General features: G+C 40.3%; 1 protein-coding gene across 1 annotated transcript in view; it reads right to left on the bottom strand.

Moving 5' to 3' along the window:
- Window positions 1–4,767: 4,767 nt before the first annotated feature.
- LOC126455754 (lens fiber major intrinsic protein-like) overlaps window positions 4,768–16,738 on the bottom strand; it is a 106,858-nt gene continuing 94,887 nt past the window's right edge. Inside the window, exons 6-7 of the mRNA XM_050091520.1 lie at window positions 12,734–12,814; window positions 4,768–5,432 (exon numbers count right to left, since the gene is read on the bottom strand). Coding sequence (XP_049947477.1) covers window positions 5,265–5,432; window positions 12,734–12,814 — 249 coding nt within the window. The 3' untranslated portion in view covers window positions 4,768–5,264. The remainder of the gene's footprint in view (window positions 5,433–12,733; window positions 12,815–16,738) is intronic.

The following is a 16,738-nucleotide window of genomic DNA, read 5'->3' as shown; positions in this document are numbered from 1 at the left end:
GGAAAAATTAAGAATAAGAAATTAAAGGAATTAAATACTTGACTATCAGACGTACCAGTAACTGGATCACACTATTTATGTTGATATGATATACATCCTGCCCTTGCCAGAATATTAGAAGATACTGTAGTGCCTCATGTGAACAGTGTAGGTCTCGAACTGTACTGACAGTGCTGTTTCGACGCGTGATTTTGATGTCTCTTGTTGTCAACTAGATCTCGAGCCATAATAACAGCGACTTCATCTACAGTTGGTGTGCTGAATCTGCCAACTGTTCTACTGATGTTACTTTGTCGATTTTGATGACTATTTGATAGTTGTCATTTCTTAATTGTGGAGACACTCTTTTAAACAACTGAATAAGTTGATAACAATTTTCCAAAAAATTTCTGTCTCTTCAGCTTGTTCGACGAAATTATCCTGGCACTGAGCTGTCATGCGTTCCTCACAACTGCCCATAAAATCAGTTGGGAAAACTTCGGATTATCATTAGGCATCGGCATCAGCGACCCAATCTTCTGATACACCTGGCCATGTATTTTAATATAGTATCAAAATTATATCCCAGTATTATGTCCATTAGATGTGATATCGTAAATTTTAGTTGCCCCAAAGGACGTCATTTGAAGCAAGAATTGAATTTGCGTGTCTCGTGAAAAACAATTTTGAATCGTTTGATTCGCCAGCGAGAAGTGATTGTAAATGTTCCGTTGGAGTAGGAAGAGGTGACATTGCAACACATACCGACTGCTTCATTGCGGAATTTTAACAATAATGCAGGCCTACTATGGAAAAACTTTTTTGCTGAAAATACCTTATCTTATGGTTTTATGGTGAGAAATTCAGATACGATACTTAACAAACTGTATCACCCACCTTTTCTTCACATTTTACAGTTAAATTGGCAAATTAAGCCATTTTCAAAGAATTTAACAGCTTTTATATAGGAGCCAAGAAATCATTCCAATGATTGTTACTTCTGCATTGTTGATATTACTGGTCATAATTCGAAAAACAAGAAGGTAATAAGCTACCCTAACCTTCCATTCACCATCCGACCAGTAGGGCATGGTGTAGATTTGCCAGTTCCTGAACCACCAGATGATTTAAATTCTATTCCAACAGTAGTATTTTCTGATGTGCAATGTGTTTTAGATGACCTAGATAATGATGAAATCCATTGTAATACAGGAAGTCTAGATCCCAAATTGTTCACTCAGGCTGAGCTTAACGATTTGGTTAGGGATCTGGGCTTAATGAAAGAAAAAGCTGAATTGCTTAACTCTAGGTTAAAAGAAAAGAACTTATTGCAGTTGGAACCAGCATATACATGTATTTTCTATACATGTATATGCCAGCAATTTTCCAAGTTTTTTCGACAACAAGGTGATTTAATGTAGTGCCACACATTCCTGGTCTGATGAATGAGTTTGGTATTGAACACAAAAAGGAAGACTGGAGGCTGTTTATTGATTCATCCAAAACTAGTTTAAAGGCTGTTTTATTACACAATGATAACATGTATGCATCTATACCTGTTGGACATTCTGTACATATGAAAGAAAGCTATGAAAACCTAGAAATAGTTCCAAATAAAATAGGCTATTCTGCTCGTTGGATGATATGTGGCGTTCTAAAACTAACATGCATACTCCTTGGTCAGCAAGGTGACTTTACCAAATTTCCATGTATCTTGTGTGAATGGGACAGTAGGGCTAGGGATCAACACTGGTGCAGAAAGATCTGACCTGTGAGGAATTCTTTAAAACCTGGTGAGAAGAACATTCTACGCAGAAACTTTGTAGATCCAAAAAACGTACTACTACAACCTCCACATTAAAGTTAGGCCTGCTCCTGCCAACTAAGATTTTTAGAATTTCTGTGACGCTCCCCCATGGGTCACTCAAAGCTTAGAATGTTGAACACGTACAAGTAAAGCAACATGAATAGTCCAAGTTAATCGCATTTAGTACAGGTCCCACAAACTTGAATAATATTCTACTCTGGATCATCCGATCGGCTTTTAAGCAACGTTTCTTATAGACTGGTTGCAGTGTCCTAATATCCAAGCAATGAACCGAATTCTGCCAGCTGCCTTACTGTGACTGATCCTTTGGGATCGTTCCGTTTCATATACCTACAATTTGTTGCACCCAAGTATTTGTAAGAGTTTACTGATTCCATTTGTGACTCATAGAGATAGTAGTCATAGTATTTTACGTTTCTTTTTTCGTTTGTGAATCGCACAGTTTCACATTTCTGAGCATTTAAAGAGGTGACAATCTCTGTACCAGTTTGAAGTCTTATCAAGACTTACGTGAATATATGTGAAGCTTTTTTCAGACAATATCTCATATACATGATTGTATTATCTGCGTAAAGTTTTAGGTTACTTTTAATACTGTCTGCAAGTTCATTAATGTACAACATGAACAGCAAGAGCTCGAACATCTCCCATACAGCACTCCTGATGTTACTTCCAATTTTATCATTGTCTCTCCTCACAAGGTAACATGCTGCTTCCTCCATTCCTATAGACTCTCAACCAAGTCACAAATTTCCCCCAATACCCCCTACGACCATGTTTCCAATCATTAAGAGTACGTGTGGTACTAAGTCAAACGTTTGTCGGAAGTCAAAAAACCCTGATCCATGATTTTCAAAACCCTTTTTTTCGCATGGCCGATGTTTTCGGAATCTACGCTCGTTCGCATGATGCCATTCTGTTTGGGATACCTCATTATGTTAGAGCTCAGAATATGTTCTTGGATTCTGCAACATTCGTCAAGCATACTGAAGGATAGTTTCGTACATCACTTCTGTCACCCCACTTGTAAACAGGTGTCACCTGTCTGGACCAGTTTTTTGTTTGAGGGACATACAGTTTTCTCAGTGCTACAGTCACTTCACGCTGCCGACCAGGCGCGACGTGCGCTCAGTCGGTCTGCGGCTGAAACGTCAGTGAGTTTTCATAGTCGCTTGTCGTCGCAGTTACTCTGAGAGAAAACGAACACCGCCACTCCGGCAGTACCGGTTCTACATTTCTGTTACAGCCTCTAAACTGACGTGTAGTATCAAGAGCTCGTCTCAAATGCTTTTAGAGGTTAAAATAGTTGCGCAAAATTTTGCCGGTAGAAAACGTAGACTGAATAGGTATAATTGCGTGAATTACGTGCACCGTAATTAATTAACTTCGGTTCACAGCCACTAGTACCATCATTTCGGTGCTGGGAGTTTATTCCTGTACAAACTATAGTTAAATTTATGTCGCACCCTAAGAAAATATAACTGAGTAGTTATTTACGCTCAGCACGCAAGCGAGGATGCAAAGCAAGAGGGGTCGAGTCATCCGGGCGTCATGAACCTCCCCCAAAACATAACCTAGTAAACTTCCACTCATTTCACCTAGGTTCTGGAGAATACAGTTGCGTGCCATTATTGAGCTTATATCAATCACGTGACGCATATTTCTCAGATTTTCAAATGCTATATTTCTCTGAATTGCAGTTTATTGTAAATTATTCTACATGTGTGTACAAATTATTATTATATTGACAGATTTTATGCGCAAATATATGTGTCTTGAAGACAATTGTTTTCTCGATACGACGAATTACGACAGAGTACGTGAACACCTTATAATAGAGTCCCCGAGGGTCAAAACTGCAGACATGCATTTGACGACAAATACACCACAGCAAGTGTTCCGCGTGGTCATCGTTCACATGAAGACAGGCCTCAGCACAACTCCTCAACAACACCCGTACACATTCCAGTGTCCCAGGTGTGTTCTGAATACATTGATAACCATATTTTCCTAGGGTTCATCGACGCTATCAACAGGACTGGAATATGTTAAGGCTTTTAAGTATCCCCACGCAAACATATGTGACAGGGCAGTTCAGGGAGTCCAGGAGGCCACAGTATTGACGAGCCCTGAACGACACATTTGTTGTCGAAATGCTGTATACCTGTGCTTAGATATCGAGATTGATGATAAATTCAAACGAGTACAGTTGATCAATTTGTAACTTACGCCACAGTTGCCGTGTTTCGAAATAAACGTAATGTTACACTTTGAGAGTTTTGTAACACTAGCATGACTGCACGTGTTCATACGTCATATAGGAAAACCACTGGCTTCTGGAAATATCTGTAATACTATCATTTTATTGTTCCATTATCCTCTACTCGCCCTTCTCGTTTGTACCTATAATAATCAAAACCTGTACATGAAATCCTAGGCAACTGTGGGTTACACCACGTTATGGTGGGGACAGGGGTGTGAGTAAAGACCTGTTATCGCCAGCCCCAGAGCCTAACCCTGGACTTGAATCTGTCACTGTGCTCTGTTGAGCTAAAAACTGATGAGTTAACACATTGCTTCTTTACTTTCTGGGACTCATAATCGTGATACATAGTAATTGTTCAATGGCTAGTTTCTCCATGAATTCACGCACACTGAATGGCTGTTTCCTACACAATGTCAGACTTAGCTTTGGGAAGCGAAAAGTTGTTTTTTTCTCATGAAGCTCTCTCACACAGCTTGTAAGTCTGTCCCTCTCTCCCTCTCTCTCTTTTATATTTTTTTTTTTTATTTTTCTATTTTTATTTGCTTCCTGTGTTAGTATTAGACAGTAATACTCCAAACAAACCTTATATGTGTCTTTTTATAATATATTTACATCACATTAGTTACAGTGTTACATTGATACATCACACATAACAGAAACACAGTTTCAAAAAATTATTACACAAAAACATCATAGTATAAAGTTACATATGGCTCAACGTCCTGACGCAAGTCTTTCAATTGCACGGCAAGTACCCTCCACTGTGCAGTGTACAACTTCTAGCAAAGTACAGACGTAGATACGGAATAAAATAAATATTAGTATGTAGTAGGCACTGAAATCTCATCGCAAAATGCGAGACACTATGTTCTTTTCTCTTATTTCGCAATTGTTGCTTCATCCTCTGCATTATCTTATTCGAAATCGTGTCTCTGGAACACGACACCATTAGCAGAGCCCAAGGGACCACAGCTGGTGGAAGAACTCGGCTAGTGAGGCCCGATGCTGCCTTCGGACGCCACACTAGACTCTAGACGCTCGTCTCTGGACCCTACTCTCTAGACCCTGGGCTCTAGACTGTAGGCTCTAGACCATAAGCTCCAAACCCTAGACTCTAGACCATAGGCTCTAGATCCCAGATTCTGGACTCTAGGCTCTAGATCCTAGACTCTAGGCTCTAGACTCCAGGCCCTAGAGGCAGACAGCAGGAACGATGCACTTGCCGCCGACTGGCGCCTTGTTGTCAGTGCTGGGAGTGGCGGCAGGAGGGGCGTCGGCAGCGGAGGCCCGCCCACCCAGTGGCAGCAGGTAGAGCAGCGTCGCCGCGACGGAGCCGAGCAGCGGGCCCGCCCAGTAGACCTGCGGCAGGCAAAGTGGTGGCTCACAGCGCAGGACCATCTGTACTGGACGTCAGATCATTACGCAATACATTTCAAATGGTGGCATGCACATGGACCGTCAACAGGAATGAGTGTCACCATCGAGGATCATGGGGAAGTAAATTGAGAAGTTCACATTGGTCAAGGGCAGGGTAGGGTGAGTGGGCGAGGTGAGGAGGGCAAGTGCTGTCATCTGCTAACGTCACAGGCTAACCTGTTCTCCGCCTTTTTGTGCATTTGTGTCTTCTTGATGTTTATACTATTGTCTGATTTCTGTTGCGAGACAGTGAAAAGGAGTGAAAGGGTTCCGTGAGACCTTGGATATCTTTCCTATGATTTAGATTTTACAACACACGGACAAAGGAAAACTCTACCCTTCACAAATACAATAACTTAAATAAAGTGGCGTCTATAAATGAAGAGATGTGTTTCTGACACAGAAACATTAGGAAAAGTCCACATGGGTATGGGTCCGAAAATCCTTCATTATGGAGTTACAAAGGTTTATTGTTAATGTTGCATGTGATACATTAACAACGTAGTGGCCTCCTGCTTCATGCACGCCCTGAACCTATTGCCTATGGTTTGCGTTACTTTGTTGAAACTTTGCTCAAAACAATTTCGGATACGCTCCCTCAGAACATCGACATTAGGTACAGAAGTTGAATACATCAGGGGTTTTTAATGTCCCTAGATCGGGTAGGCCATGTACTGGATCCTCTGGACCAATCAATCGACAGTGGAGAATAAACCACATCCGTAGGTGACATCTACAGTTACATCATCAAGTAACTGAAGGACCTCGCTTCTGAGAAACAATAGGTATATTTGCCCAGTAAGAGATGTGAGAAGATATGGGGACCAACAAGATGATCATGAAGGATTCTATTCTACACGTTGTTGCTGAACAAAAAACATCCAGAGGGCCTAATAACAAATGATGAGACCACCTGTGAAAAGGTGGGACTTCGCAAGACATGGCCTGCATTTCAGTAGGAATGAGAAGGGCAAACTTGCTGGGATGATAGGAGATTCTTTAAGGGGGGCACTGAAACTCATGGGAGTATCTCTATTTGAGGCTAAGATCAGTGTCCAATGATTCAACATGGAATGAAATTAAGCTTAATGAGAGGCTCAGATATGCAGGTACTAGAGATGTCAGAATATCACAAGATTCTCATAAAAATACACCGAAAAATAATATTTGTAGGTCACAAGATTCTCATAAAAGCAAAGTGAAAAAATAATGTTAGTACATTGCATCAGAATATCGGGGGATTAATAAATAAAATAGATGATCTCGTTTGTTTAGAAGATCTAGAAACTGAGGATGGAGTTGATATATTATGCATGTCTGAATATCATATAGTCACAGATATTGAAAAGGTAGATGTAGGTGGATATGGGCTTTCAGCACATGTAAGTAGAGACACTATGGAGCGAGAGGAGTTGCCATATATACGTATGTTAAAATCTGCCATAGTGTTAAAAATTTAGAAACTACAAAAATTTATGTAGAGCTACATATAGAGGCATGTGCTTGTGAGCTTAAACTAAATAACAGTCTTTTATATTTGTTGCGACATATGCATCCCCATTCGCAAATTTTCAGCTATTTTTGTAAAACTTGGATTCTTTGTTGTGCTGTCTGTCAGACAGAATGAAACAAGTTATTCTCTGTGGAGATTTTAGTCCAGATTTTCTGAAAGAGACCGATGGAAAGCTTGTCCTTGAAGTATTACTTCGTGCTTTCAATCTGTCAGTTACTGATTTTTCTATATGGATGGTACAGGAAAGCAGCACACCAATAGATAATGTTTTTGTGTACAGGGAACCTGATGCTAATTTAAAATTGAACCTGTTTCATGATACTTTTGTGAGTATATATGACAATACTTTCCCTAAGAAAACTGAAATATAATTGTAAGAAACTATCTAAAAATCCATGGTTGATTAAAGGGATAAATAAATCTTGTAAACAGAAAAAGGAAATGTATATTATAGCTAGAAGGAGTAATGATCCACAAACAGTGAAACATTATAAAAACTACTGCGCTCTATTAAGAAAAGTTATTAAAAATTCCAGAAGTATGTGCATTATGTCTGAGATTAGTACACATGATAATAGGATTAAAACAATTTGGAATATTGTTAAAAGGGAAAGAGGGCAACTGAGATCACAGGAATACTGTATTTCTATCAAACTCAATTAAAAGTTTGTTAACAAAAAGTTAGAAGTAGAAAACATCTTTAGTAATGTTTTAGTAGTGTTGCAAAAAAAATAGGATCCAGCTATTCATTAGAAAATACCAGGCAATATGTGGAAGGGACAATACCTATTCAATTTCATAAAACTGAAATTCAGCCCACCTCTTACACTGAAATTAGGAAAATAATAAATTCACTGAAAAGTAAAAGCTCACACAGAATTGATGACATTTCCAACAGAATATAAAAGCTTGTGCTCAACAGATAAGTGGGATTTGTAGTAGTTCACTGAAACAGGGAATTTTTCCACATAGACTGAAATACGCTGTTGTTAAACCATTGCATAAAAAGTGGATAGGTCTGATGTTAACAACTACTGCCCAATCCCACTTCTGACAGCTTTATCCCAAAAATTTTAAAAAGTAATGTTTTCAAGGGTTGCATTACATATTTGTAAAAATGAAGTACTGACAAAATGTCAGTTTGTATTCCAGAAGGCTTTTCTGCAGAAAATGCTATAGATGCTTTCACTGATCAAATATTAAATGATTTGAATAACTGAACATCACCCATTGGGATGTTTTGTGATCTCTCAAAGGCTTTTGAGTTTGTGAATCACAAATTTCTTCAAGTTAAGCTTAAGTATTGTGGCGTAAGAGGGACAGTGCACAAAGGGTTTAATTCATATTAACTGGAAGAATGCAAAAGGTTTAAGTTAACAGTACAGACAGAGTGCAAAAATCAGCAGCGTCCTCTAACTGGGGATGTATCAGGAATGGTGCCCTCCAGGCTCAGTATTGGGTCCCTTATTGTTCTTAACATATATTAATGACTTGTCACTCTTTATTCGTGAAGATGCAAAGCTAGTTCTTCTTGCTGATAATACAAATATAGTAGTCACATCCAAAAATCAAGAATCAGCCGAGGAAATTGTCAATATTGTCTATCAGAAAATTATTAAGTGGTACTCTGCAAATGGACTCACTAAATTTTGAGAAAACACTGTATGTACAATTCTGTACAGTAAATGGTATAACACCACTGATAAATATAGACTCTGAACAGAAGTCTGTTTCTAAAGCAGAATATTCAAAATTTTTGCGTGTGTGCATTGATGAGAAATTGAATTGGAAGAAACACATTTGTGATCTACTGAAACGGTTAGGCTCAGCTACTTATGCTAAGAGGGTTATTGAAAATTTTGGTAATAGACCAATCATTAAATTAGCCTGCTATGCCTATTTTTATTCACTGCTTCTATATAGGATCATATTTTGAGGTAATTCATCATTAAGAGAAAAAGTATCCATTGCACAGAAGTGTGTGATCAGAAGAATAGCTGGAGCCCACTCAAGATCACCTTGCACACATTTATTTAAGGAACTTGGGGTATTCACAGTACCTTCACAAACATATATTCACTTATGAAATTTGTTATTAATAACCCATCCAATTTCAAAAATAATAGCGAAGTGCATACCCACAACACTAGAAGAAAGGATGATTTTCACTATTGTGGCTAAAATCTGACTTTGGCACAGAAAGGGGTGAATTACGCTGCCACAAAAATCTTAGGTCATTTGTCAAACAGGATTAAAAGTCTGACAGGCAGCCAATCAACATTTAAAAACAAATTAAAAGTATTTCTGCATGACCAATCCTTCTACTCAATAGATGAATTTTTAGATACGAAGTAGTAACAGTAAAAAAAAGTTAATTATATTGTATAAGGAAAACTTATGTTAAAGTGACATGTTCCGCATCGTTACAAAAAGTCGTATTCATGACCTCTGCAACAAGTATTGTGATGTAATGTAATGTTATCAGGGTTACCGAATTCCATGCACTTGTAACGCACCAATCTGTCGTAGCTGACAACTCTTTAAATATAGAAATTGTATAAAATTTGCCGAAAAGTAAGTCTTGCCTGTGGAAAGTAACTACCATATCGGTTTTTTAAGCCATCGTGCACAACGAGCGCAATAAATGCATCAAAAAGAAAGAGGGAAACCTTACGTTTAGTTGATGTTCGCTTCTGTGGGGTCTATTTTATGACAAAAGTGACATCTCTGGTGATGGCCCTGGCGTGTTAGGAACAAAACATCGATATTGGCCCCAGAAGCGTCGTGTGTGCCCTTCAGTAATGGTGACTTCCCCGTTACGAACAAATCCTTGAACTTATGCGTGAACGGTTGGTCCTAGCGAGCATAAGGCACCAGCAGCCCTAAGATGGCGACACGGTGGCTCAGCGTGTTCGGTCAGAGGGTTAGCTGCCCTCTGTAAAAAAAAAAATTGAGTTAATAGATCAACGACGAACTGAAACGGGTGTCTTGTGACGTCCGTCCCGAGCAGATGCAACGAACTCAAACGAACAAAATTAGATTAAGAAAAAAAAAAAAAAGACTAGTCCAGGCAGGAGAAAAAGATGTTTTTATACCTGAAATTTTCCCAGAAACTTTCTTCCCCCTTTCCGACTCAGTATATGAGTAAGCAGGGCGTCTGACCACCATGTAGAGCACCCAGGTTGAGTTTCTCGTAGTGCCAAGGAGCTTTGCTTGTTAAGAAGAGTGGAAAAAAGTGAACTCATATTCGTGAGGCCAGTTGAGGAGCCACTTGTATCTGAAGTAGCGACTCATACATCAGAAAAACGGACGGTGACTGGGAGAGCAAAGTGTTGAAGCCGTGTCACTCCATACCACTTCTAAATCATGCTCTCTGGAAGTGAATGACATGGTAGCCGACCAGCAGCCCATGTTCCCCTGCACTTGATCAAAGAATTATTTACCTTCTTCCCTGGCTTCATAATCTTCCTGTCAAATATCTCCTAGATGGAAACATATTACACATCTAGATATATGGACAACTTTGTACCCAGTGAAGCCTCGAAAGCAGCTATCCTTTTTGGGTAAGTTGCACAAGAAGATTTTGTAATACTGAGAATGAAAGTTTGGGCATGAAGGAGATCCTCTTGTTTCTAAAATAAAATTATCCTCTCTTCAAGATAACAACGACGGCAGGCATGAAGTATGAAGGGATGGCAGTAACAGCTACGGAAATGGCATCACGGCTATGCGTAAGAGCTACCCACAAGCTCGTCTTGAGTCCAACTCGAGCAGTGGACGACACATCAATTAGAAGGCCAGCCAGTCGTGTTTCTAAACGTCACTGAGCCGTGTATCGTCTCGTGCTACACCTTGTGTTTAGATTGCATTGGTTTTCCTTTTCTTCCCCTGACATGTTTGTTTGATATGTTGTCTGTCATTAAGTGGCTGCTCGGTTGTCTTTTCGCTCTGCTATGGATATCTGCGTTTTTGCTTCCGGGAAACTGCTATGGAGGAAGTGAGATCTTTGACCGGTTGTAACCTCGTGTTGTGGCGCGGAAGTAGGGTCGTTGCGCGCAGAGAGTGTGGTGGACACGGGAGGGCAGTGTGGCTCTCCAGCGCGAAGCAGGCGTGGTCGGTTGTACCGAGTCGCCACGTGATGTATGTCGGTTGTGTGTAACGAGCGGGTCGAGTTGACGGAAGAGCTCCCCGCAGGTTGGTTGTATACAGAATCGCCCCACGAGTAGTTGCTGTTCATTTCACCTTGGTGGGACGTTAGCAAGCTTCTTTAAATCCTCCATTTCAACGCTGGAGTTTAAAAGGAGACATCTAACATGGAGCAGTCACTACCCGTCAACGTTGCAGAGAAGACGTGAACTCCGGTGACAGAGCGTGTTGTCGCGTGACCGTGGCGTGTTGGGTACGCTGGCGACGCGTGCGCGGTCGGATGTGTGGATCCTTGCCATCGGAGGTCGTGTACTGCCAGTTCGAGCATAATTGCAAGTTAAGTTCGTGGAAGGTTTAATCATTAAGTAATAATTTTGTGTAATCAGCGTCTCTTCTGCCTTGTGGCCTCCGGCGACAGGGTTTCCTGTTCCTGTCACCGGTGTAAATGAAGACAGTGATCTTTTCTTCTCCTCTCGTTACTGTCCGATGGGAGGTGTAGTTTTGGGCAGTTTAATTGTTTCGCTATTCTGTCGTGGGTTATGAGTAAATTCGTGCTTCTTGTTGGTTGATCATGTGGTCGCTCATTCAGGACTGTGTGGTGTAATGTTTCCTTGCACGAGGGTAGATCTAATTCTGTCAGCAAGTTAACCCATCTTATAACAAGTTTTCGCTGGCTAAAAGTCGGTGCAGTGACCAGCCAGAGAGTGGCAATTGTGCTTACGGGCGTATTTAAATTGGTCAGTATTCTGTCTAGCCTGACCATCCCTGAGTGGGTGATTTGTGGCCGCCTTACACGGGTCCGTCATATCTGTTATGTTCTAATGATATTCCAGGACACTTTTGTTTAAAATTTTTTGTAACTTCCTCCAAGTTTGTAAATTCCTTTTATTGGCATTAATCGTGTGTTTGCTGAGACCCGTTTAATTTTTTAAATGGCGGTGTTGGTAGCTTCACTACATCACCGTACTTTATTAACAAAGTTCTGTATTTACTTTAGTAGCCTGTTTACTAATGATCTTTAATTTTTTTAAATTGTTGTATTGCTATAAATTACTTTGATTGGTGTTAGCGGCGTCTTTTAAAAGGTAGTTGTATTGCTACAAAATTACTTGATTGCCGTTGGCGGCGTGTTTAAAAGGCTGTTTATTGCCGTACTGCTAGTTTCTGTAAGACACGAATAAAACATTTGTGAAAATCTCAACTCGACAGTAAACTACTAGAAATTTGCCCCGTTTCCCAACTTGTGGCGTGGCTTGTAGTAACCGTAGTGACTGTCAGTCACATTTTAAGTCATAGGGCCATCAAGCAAAGAACCTTCAGCCAACATGTTCAGAATTGACTGCATAAGTCTCAGTGATTACTTATCATCATCCACAGGGAAATAGACCACTTTCCACCACAATAACATATTTAGAGAAGAAATAGCTCATCATCTACAGCAATTTTAATATTCTGACATACCATTAGCTTTCTCCACCAAATTCTGAGCATCAGGGAGAATTTTCATGGTTCTGGTAATTTAGAATGAACTGGAACTCTGCTATAATGCTATATGAAGAACAAGAACAAGAGCACTTGTGCTTACCCAGTGATAGGTCCAGATGCCCGTCCAGAAGGCAGGAGCCAGGGATCTTGCTGGATTTAGGCTGCCTCCTGTGTAAGGACCCTGCAGAACGATATAAGAATTTTTTTATGTCCACCCTTGTGACCGATGATCTACAGGACTTCGGCAGTTCACTTACGTAACAAAATGAAACACTTGCAGCCATCGTTGTAATACAATAAAATAAAATAACACCGAAACGACAGGTGCAGGTGTTTTATTTTATTGTGCACTTAAGACTCGTCACCAGTAAGGAACAGGTGTGTAGCAGCAAATCTCATCACGTGATGTCTCAACAGGCGGTTCAGTGTGATGATTAGGAATCCCGATCTGTATTACGTGAAACGTACTTCTGTTAATACTAGGGCTATCCGGAAAGAATAGCCTCTGTTTTCTTGAAACATAGGGAGCAGTGGGGTGAATGGAAAAGTCGCTGCATTGACTTGCTTGCTATGTCAATGTGTTTAGAGCTGCGATAACAAGAGGGTCACACTGGTTCTGCTCCTCTCACGGCAGCCATTCAAAATACCTTTTTATTTATTTAACAGGATCTGTTTTGGGTCATCCGGCTCCCTCTTAGATCGGACCAGGATTTCACACATACATTACATTTTTAATATCATAGTTACCAAAGATATATCAATGTATATGACGAATGATATTAAAATGATATGAGTCTATATAGTGACTACGTAAGTAGGTTAAACTGACTATGAACAAATAAAGTTAATACTGACAATACTTGTACTACTCCTGTTGCTGCCACCACTACTACTATTACTACTACTACTACTACTACTACTACTACTACTAATAATAATAATAATAATAATAATAATGATAATGACACATGTAAAAAGAATTTGTAGTAGTACAAAACATATGTTTCCTGATATAGCAAGCTCTGGGGAAAGGAAATTTAAGGAGACTGCACCAGGTAAGAATACTTGGAAATGAGGAAAATCTGGTTGAAAAGAATGATATAAAAGGGCATGAGTAAGTACAGTGACAATGGTAATCATTATTGTTGGTTTACTAGATATGTCATTCTGTCTTCTTAAGCTGGAGATGTTACTCATTTCTCTAAATTACTGCGGGAAGTTGTTCGAGTTGGATTCCTGCTACTGAGCAAGAATTCTTGAAAATGGCTGAACTATGGAGTGGGACGAAAAGGATTTTGCTCTGATGGGAACAGCTGTTTCTGCCATGTTGTTCAGACAAGAGCTTTAAGGTCGAGGAGAGATATGAGGGACAGTGTACATTGATAAGGCAGTAGAGAAGACAGTGTGAAAGAATCTATGTGCTTGTATGCACACAGCCAGGGTATCTGTGCATATGATGGTGAAATATCACAAAAGACTCGAAGACAGATATAACGAATATAGGCATTCATAAACAATTCCAGGCGCCACGTACTTTCCTGAGAAAGGGCTTCCAGAATAACATTGCTGCAATCAATAATTGGAAGTGTGTTTGTACAAATTTCTTTTTCAGGTTAAGATGGAAAAGCTTTTAATACTTCTGTAGGGCATGGACAGATGGTGATGGCTTCTTGCACATTGCTGTTATGTGCTCAGTCCAATTTAGATTTTCATTCGAAGGAGAGAAGTTGATTTTATCCTATGTAGGGTTAGAAGTTGTAGGGATTTCCTATAATTCGGGCTAATGAGCCTAAAATCAACAACTAGTACCGCTTCTTTGGGAATTATTTATTGGCTGGCTCCAGCTGGAACACCCATTTTGTGCTGCGAAGATGGCATGAAGAATGTTTTATAACAAAGTCTGTGGTGGTGGGTATTCTCTGAATTTATTTCAGATCCATGTTAAACCGTGTACTAGAAATATATATTCACACTCTCAGTTCACCAAAAACATTCTAAATAATTGGCTTGAGCTAGAAATTAAGCACAACTGGCCCCAAATTCTCAGAACTTTGCAAAAAAGATCAAGATACAAACTATCATGGTGAACAAATGTGTTGCTATCATTCCACATTTTAATTTTGTATTTCCCTCAACTAAACTATAAACTGCAATGATTAAAAATGTCTGGATATATAAATGTGTGTACATATATGTGTAATTTATAGTATGTAATCGGTTGGCTTTAAAATTTTTCGTTAAAATTTCCGCCGACAGTTACATAAAACGAAAACGTGTCCTATAGCCCTTTAATGAGTTCACTCTTAGACTACAAACATTTTTCTGTTATTAACGTGTTGCATTTTGCACATTCTACACATCAGCTGTGCTCTGTTTACATCCTTGCTCAGCAGGAAATGAATTATATCTTTGTGTCTCTGATTAATGGATAATCTTTGCATTGTAAACAAAAACATCGAATATATGGCAAATGTGTGACGCTCAACACTGACATTAAATGTTAGGATGTATGGCACTGTAATTTATGTACAGCATGTGTGCTGTTTGCAATTTAGCAACATATACAACGACCTGCAAAGCCTTAGGAACCACTACAAAAAAGTCGCCATCTACTGAAACTTAAGTGAATACAAATATTTCACATTACATCTAAATAAATTTAAGCACTTCAGTGTGTTTATATTAATGAAACAACTTATAAAACAGCACAAAATTTTTAAATATTGTTGCGCAGTGCGGGAGCAGATGACATCATGCAGAGAAAAACATCTACACTACTGGCCATTAAAATTGCTACACCAAGAAGAAATGCAGGTGATAAACGAGTATTCATTGGACAAATATATTATACTACAACTGACACGTGATTACATTTTCACGCAATTTGGGTGCATAGATCCTGAGAAATCAGTACCCAGAACAACCACCTCTGGCCGTAATAACGGCCTTGATACGCTTGGGCATTTAGTCAAACAGAGCTTGGATGACGTGTACAGGTACAGCTGCCCATGCAGCTTCAACACGATACCACAGTTCATCAACATTAGTGACTGGCGTATTGTGACGAGCCAGTTGCTCGGCCACTATTGACCAGACGTTTTCCATTGGTGAGAGATCTGGTGAATGTGCTGGCCAGGGCAGCAGTCGAACATTTTCTGTACCCCGAAAGGCCCGTACAGGACCTGCAACATGCGGTCGTGCATTATCCTACTGAAATGTAGGGTATCGCAGGGATCGAATGAAGGGTAGAGCCACGGGTCGTAACACATCTGAAATGTAACTTCCTCTGTTCAAAGTGCCGTCAGTGCGGACAAGAGGTGACCGAGACGTGTAACCAATGCACACCTTACCATCACGCCAGGTGATACGCTAGTATGGCGATGACGAATACACGCTTCCAATGTGTTTTCACCGCGATGTCGCCAAACACGGATGCGACCATCATGATGCTGGAAACAGAACGTGGATTCATCCATTCGTGCACCCAGGTTCGTAGTTGAGTACACCATTGCAGGCACTCCTGTCTGTGATGCGGCGTCAAGGGTAACCGCAGCCATGGTCTCCGAGCTGATAGTCCTTGCTGCTGCAAACGTCATCGAACTGTTCGTGCAGATGGTTGTTGTCTTGCAAACGTCCCCATCTGTTGAATCAGGGATCGAGACGTGGCTGCACGATCCGTTACAGCCATGTGGTTAAGATGCCTGTCATCTCGACTGCTAATGATACGAGCCCGTTGGGATCCAGCACGGCGTTCCGTATTACCCTCCTGAACCCACCGATTCCATATTCTGCTAACAGCCATTGGATCTCGACCAATGCGGGCAGCAATGTCGTGATACGATAAACCGCAATCGCGATAGGCTACAATCCGACCTTTATCAAAGTCGGAAACGTGATGGTACGCATTTCTCCTCCTTACACGAGGCATCACAACAACGTTTCACCAGGCAACGCCGGTCAACTGCTGTTTGTGTATGAGAAATCGGTTGGAAACTTTCCTCATGCCAGCACGTTGCAGGTGTCGCCATCGGCGCCAACCTTGTGTGAATGCTCTGAAAAGCTAATTATTTGCATATCACAGCGTCTTCTTCCTGTCGGTTAAATT

Source organism: Schistocerca serialis, chromosome 2 (assembly GCF_023864345.2).
Source record: "Schistocerca serialis cubense isolate TAMUIC-IGC-003099 chromosome 2, iqSchSeri2.2, whole genome shotgun sequence".
Classification (NCBI taxonomy): domain Eukaryota; kingdom Metazoa; phylum Arthropoda; class Insecta; order Orthoptera; family Acrididae; genus Schistocerca; species Schistocerca serialis.
The sequence above is the reverse complement of the archived record's forward strand: the minus strand, read 5'-3'. Positions and strand labels throughout refer to the sequence as shown.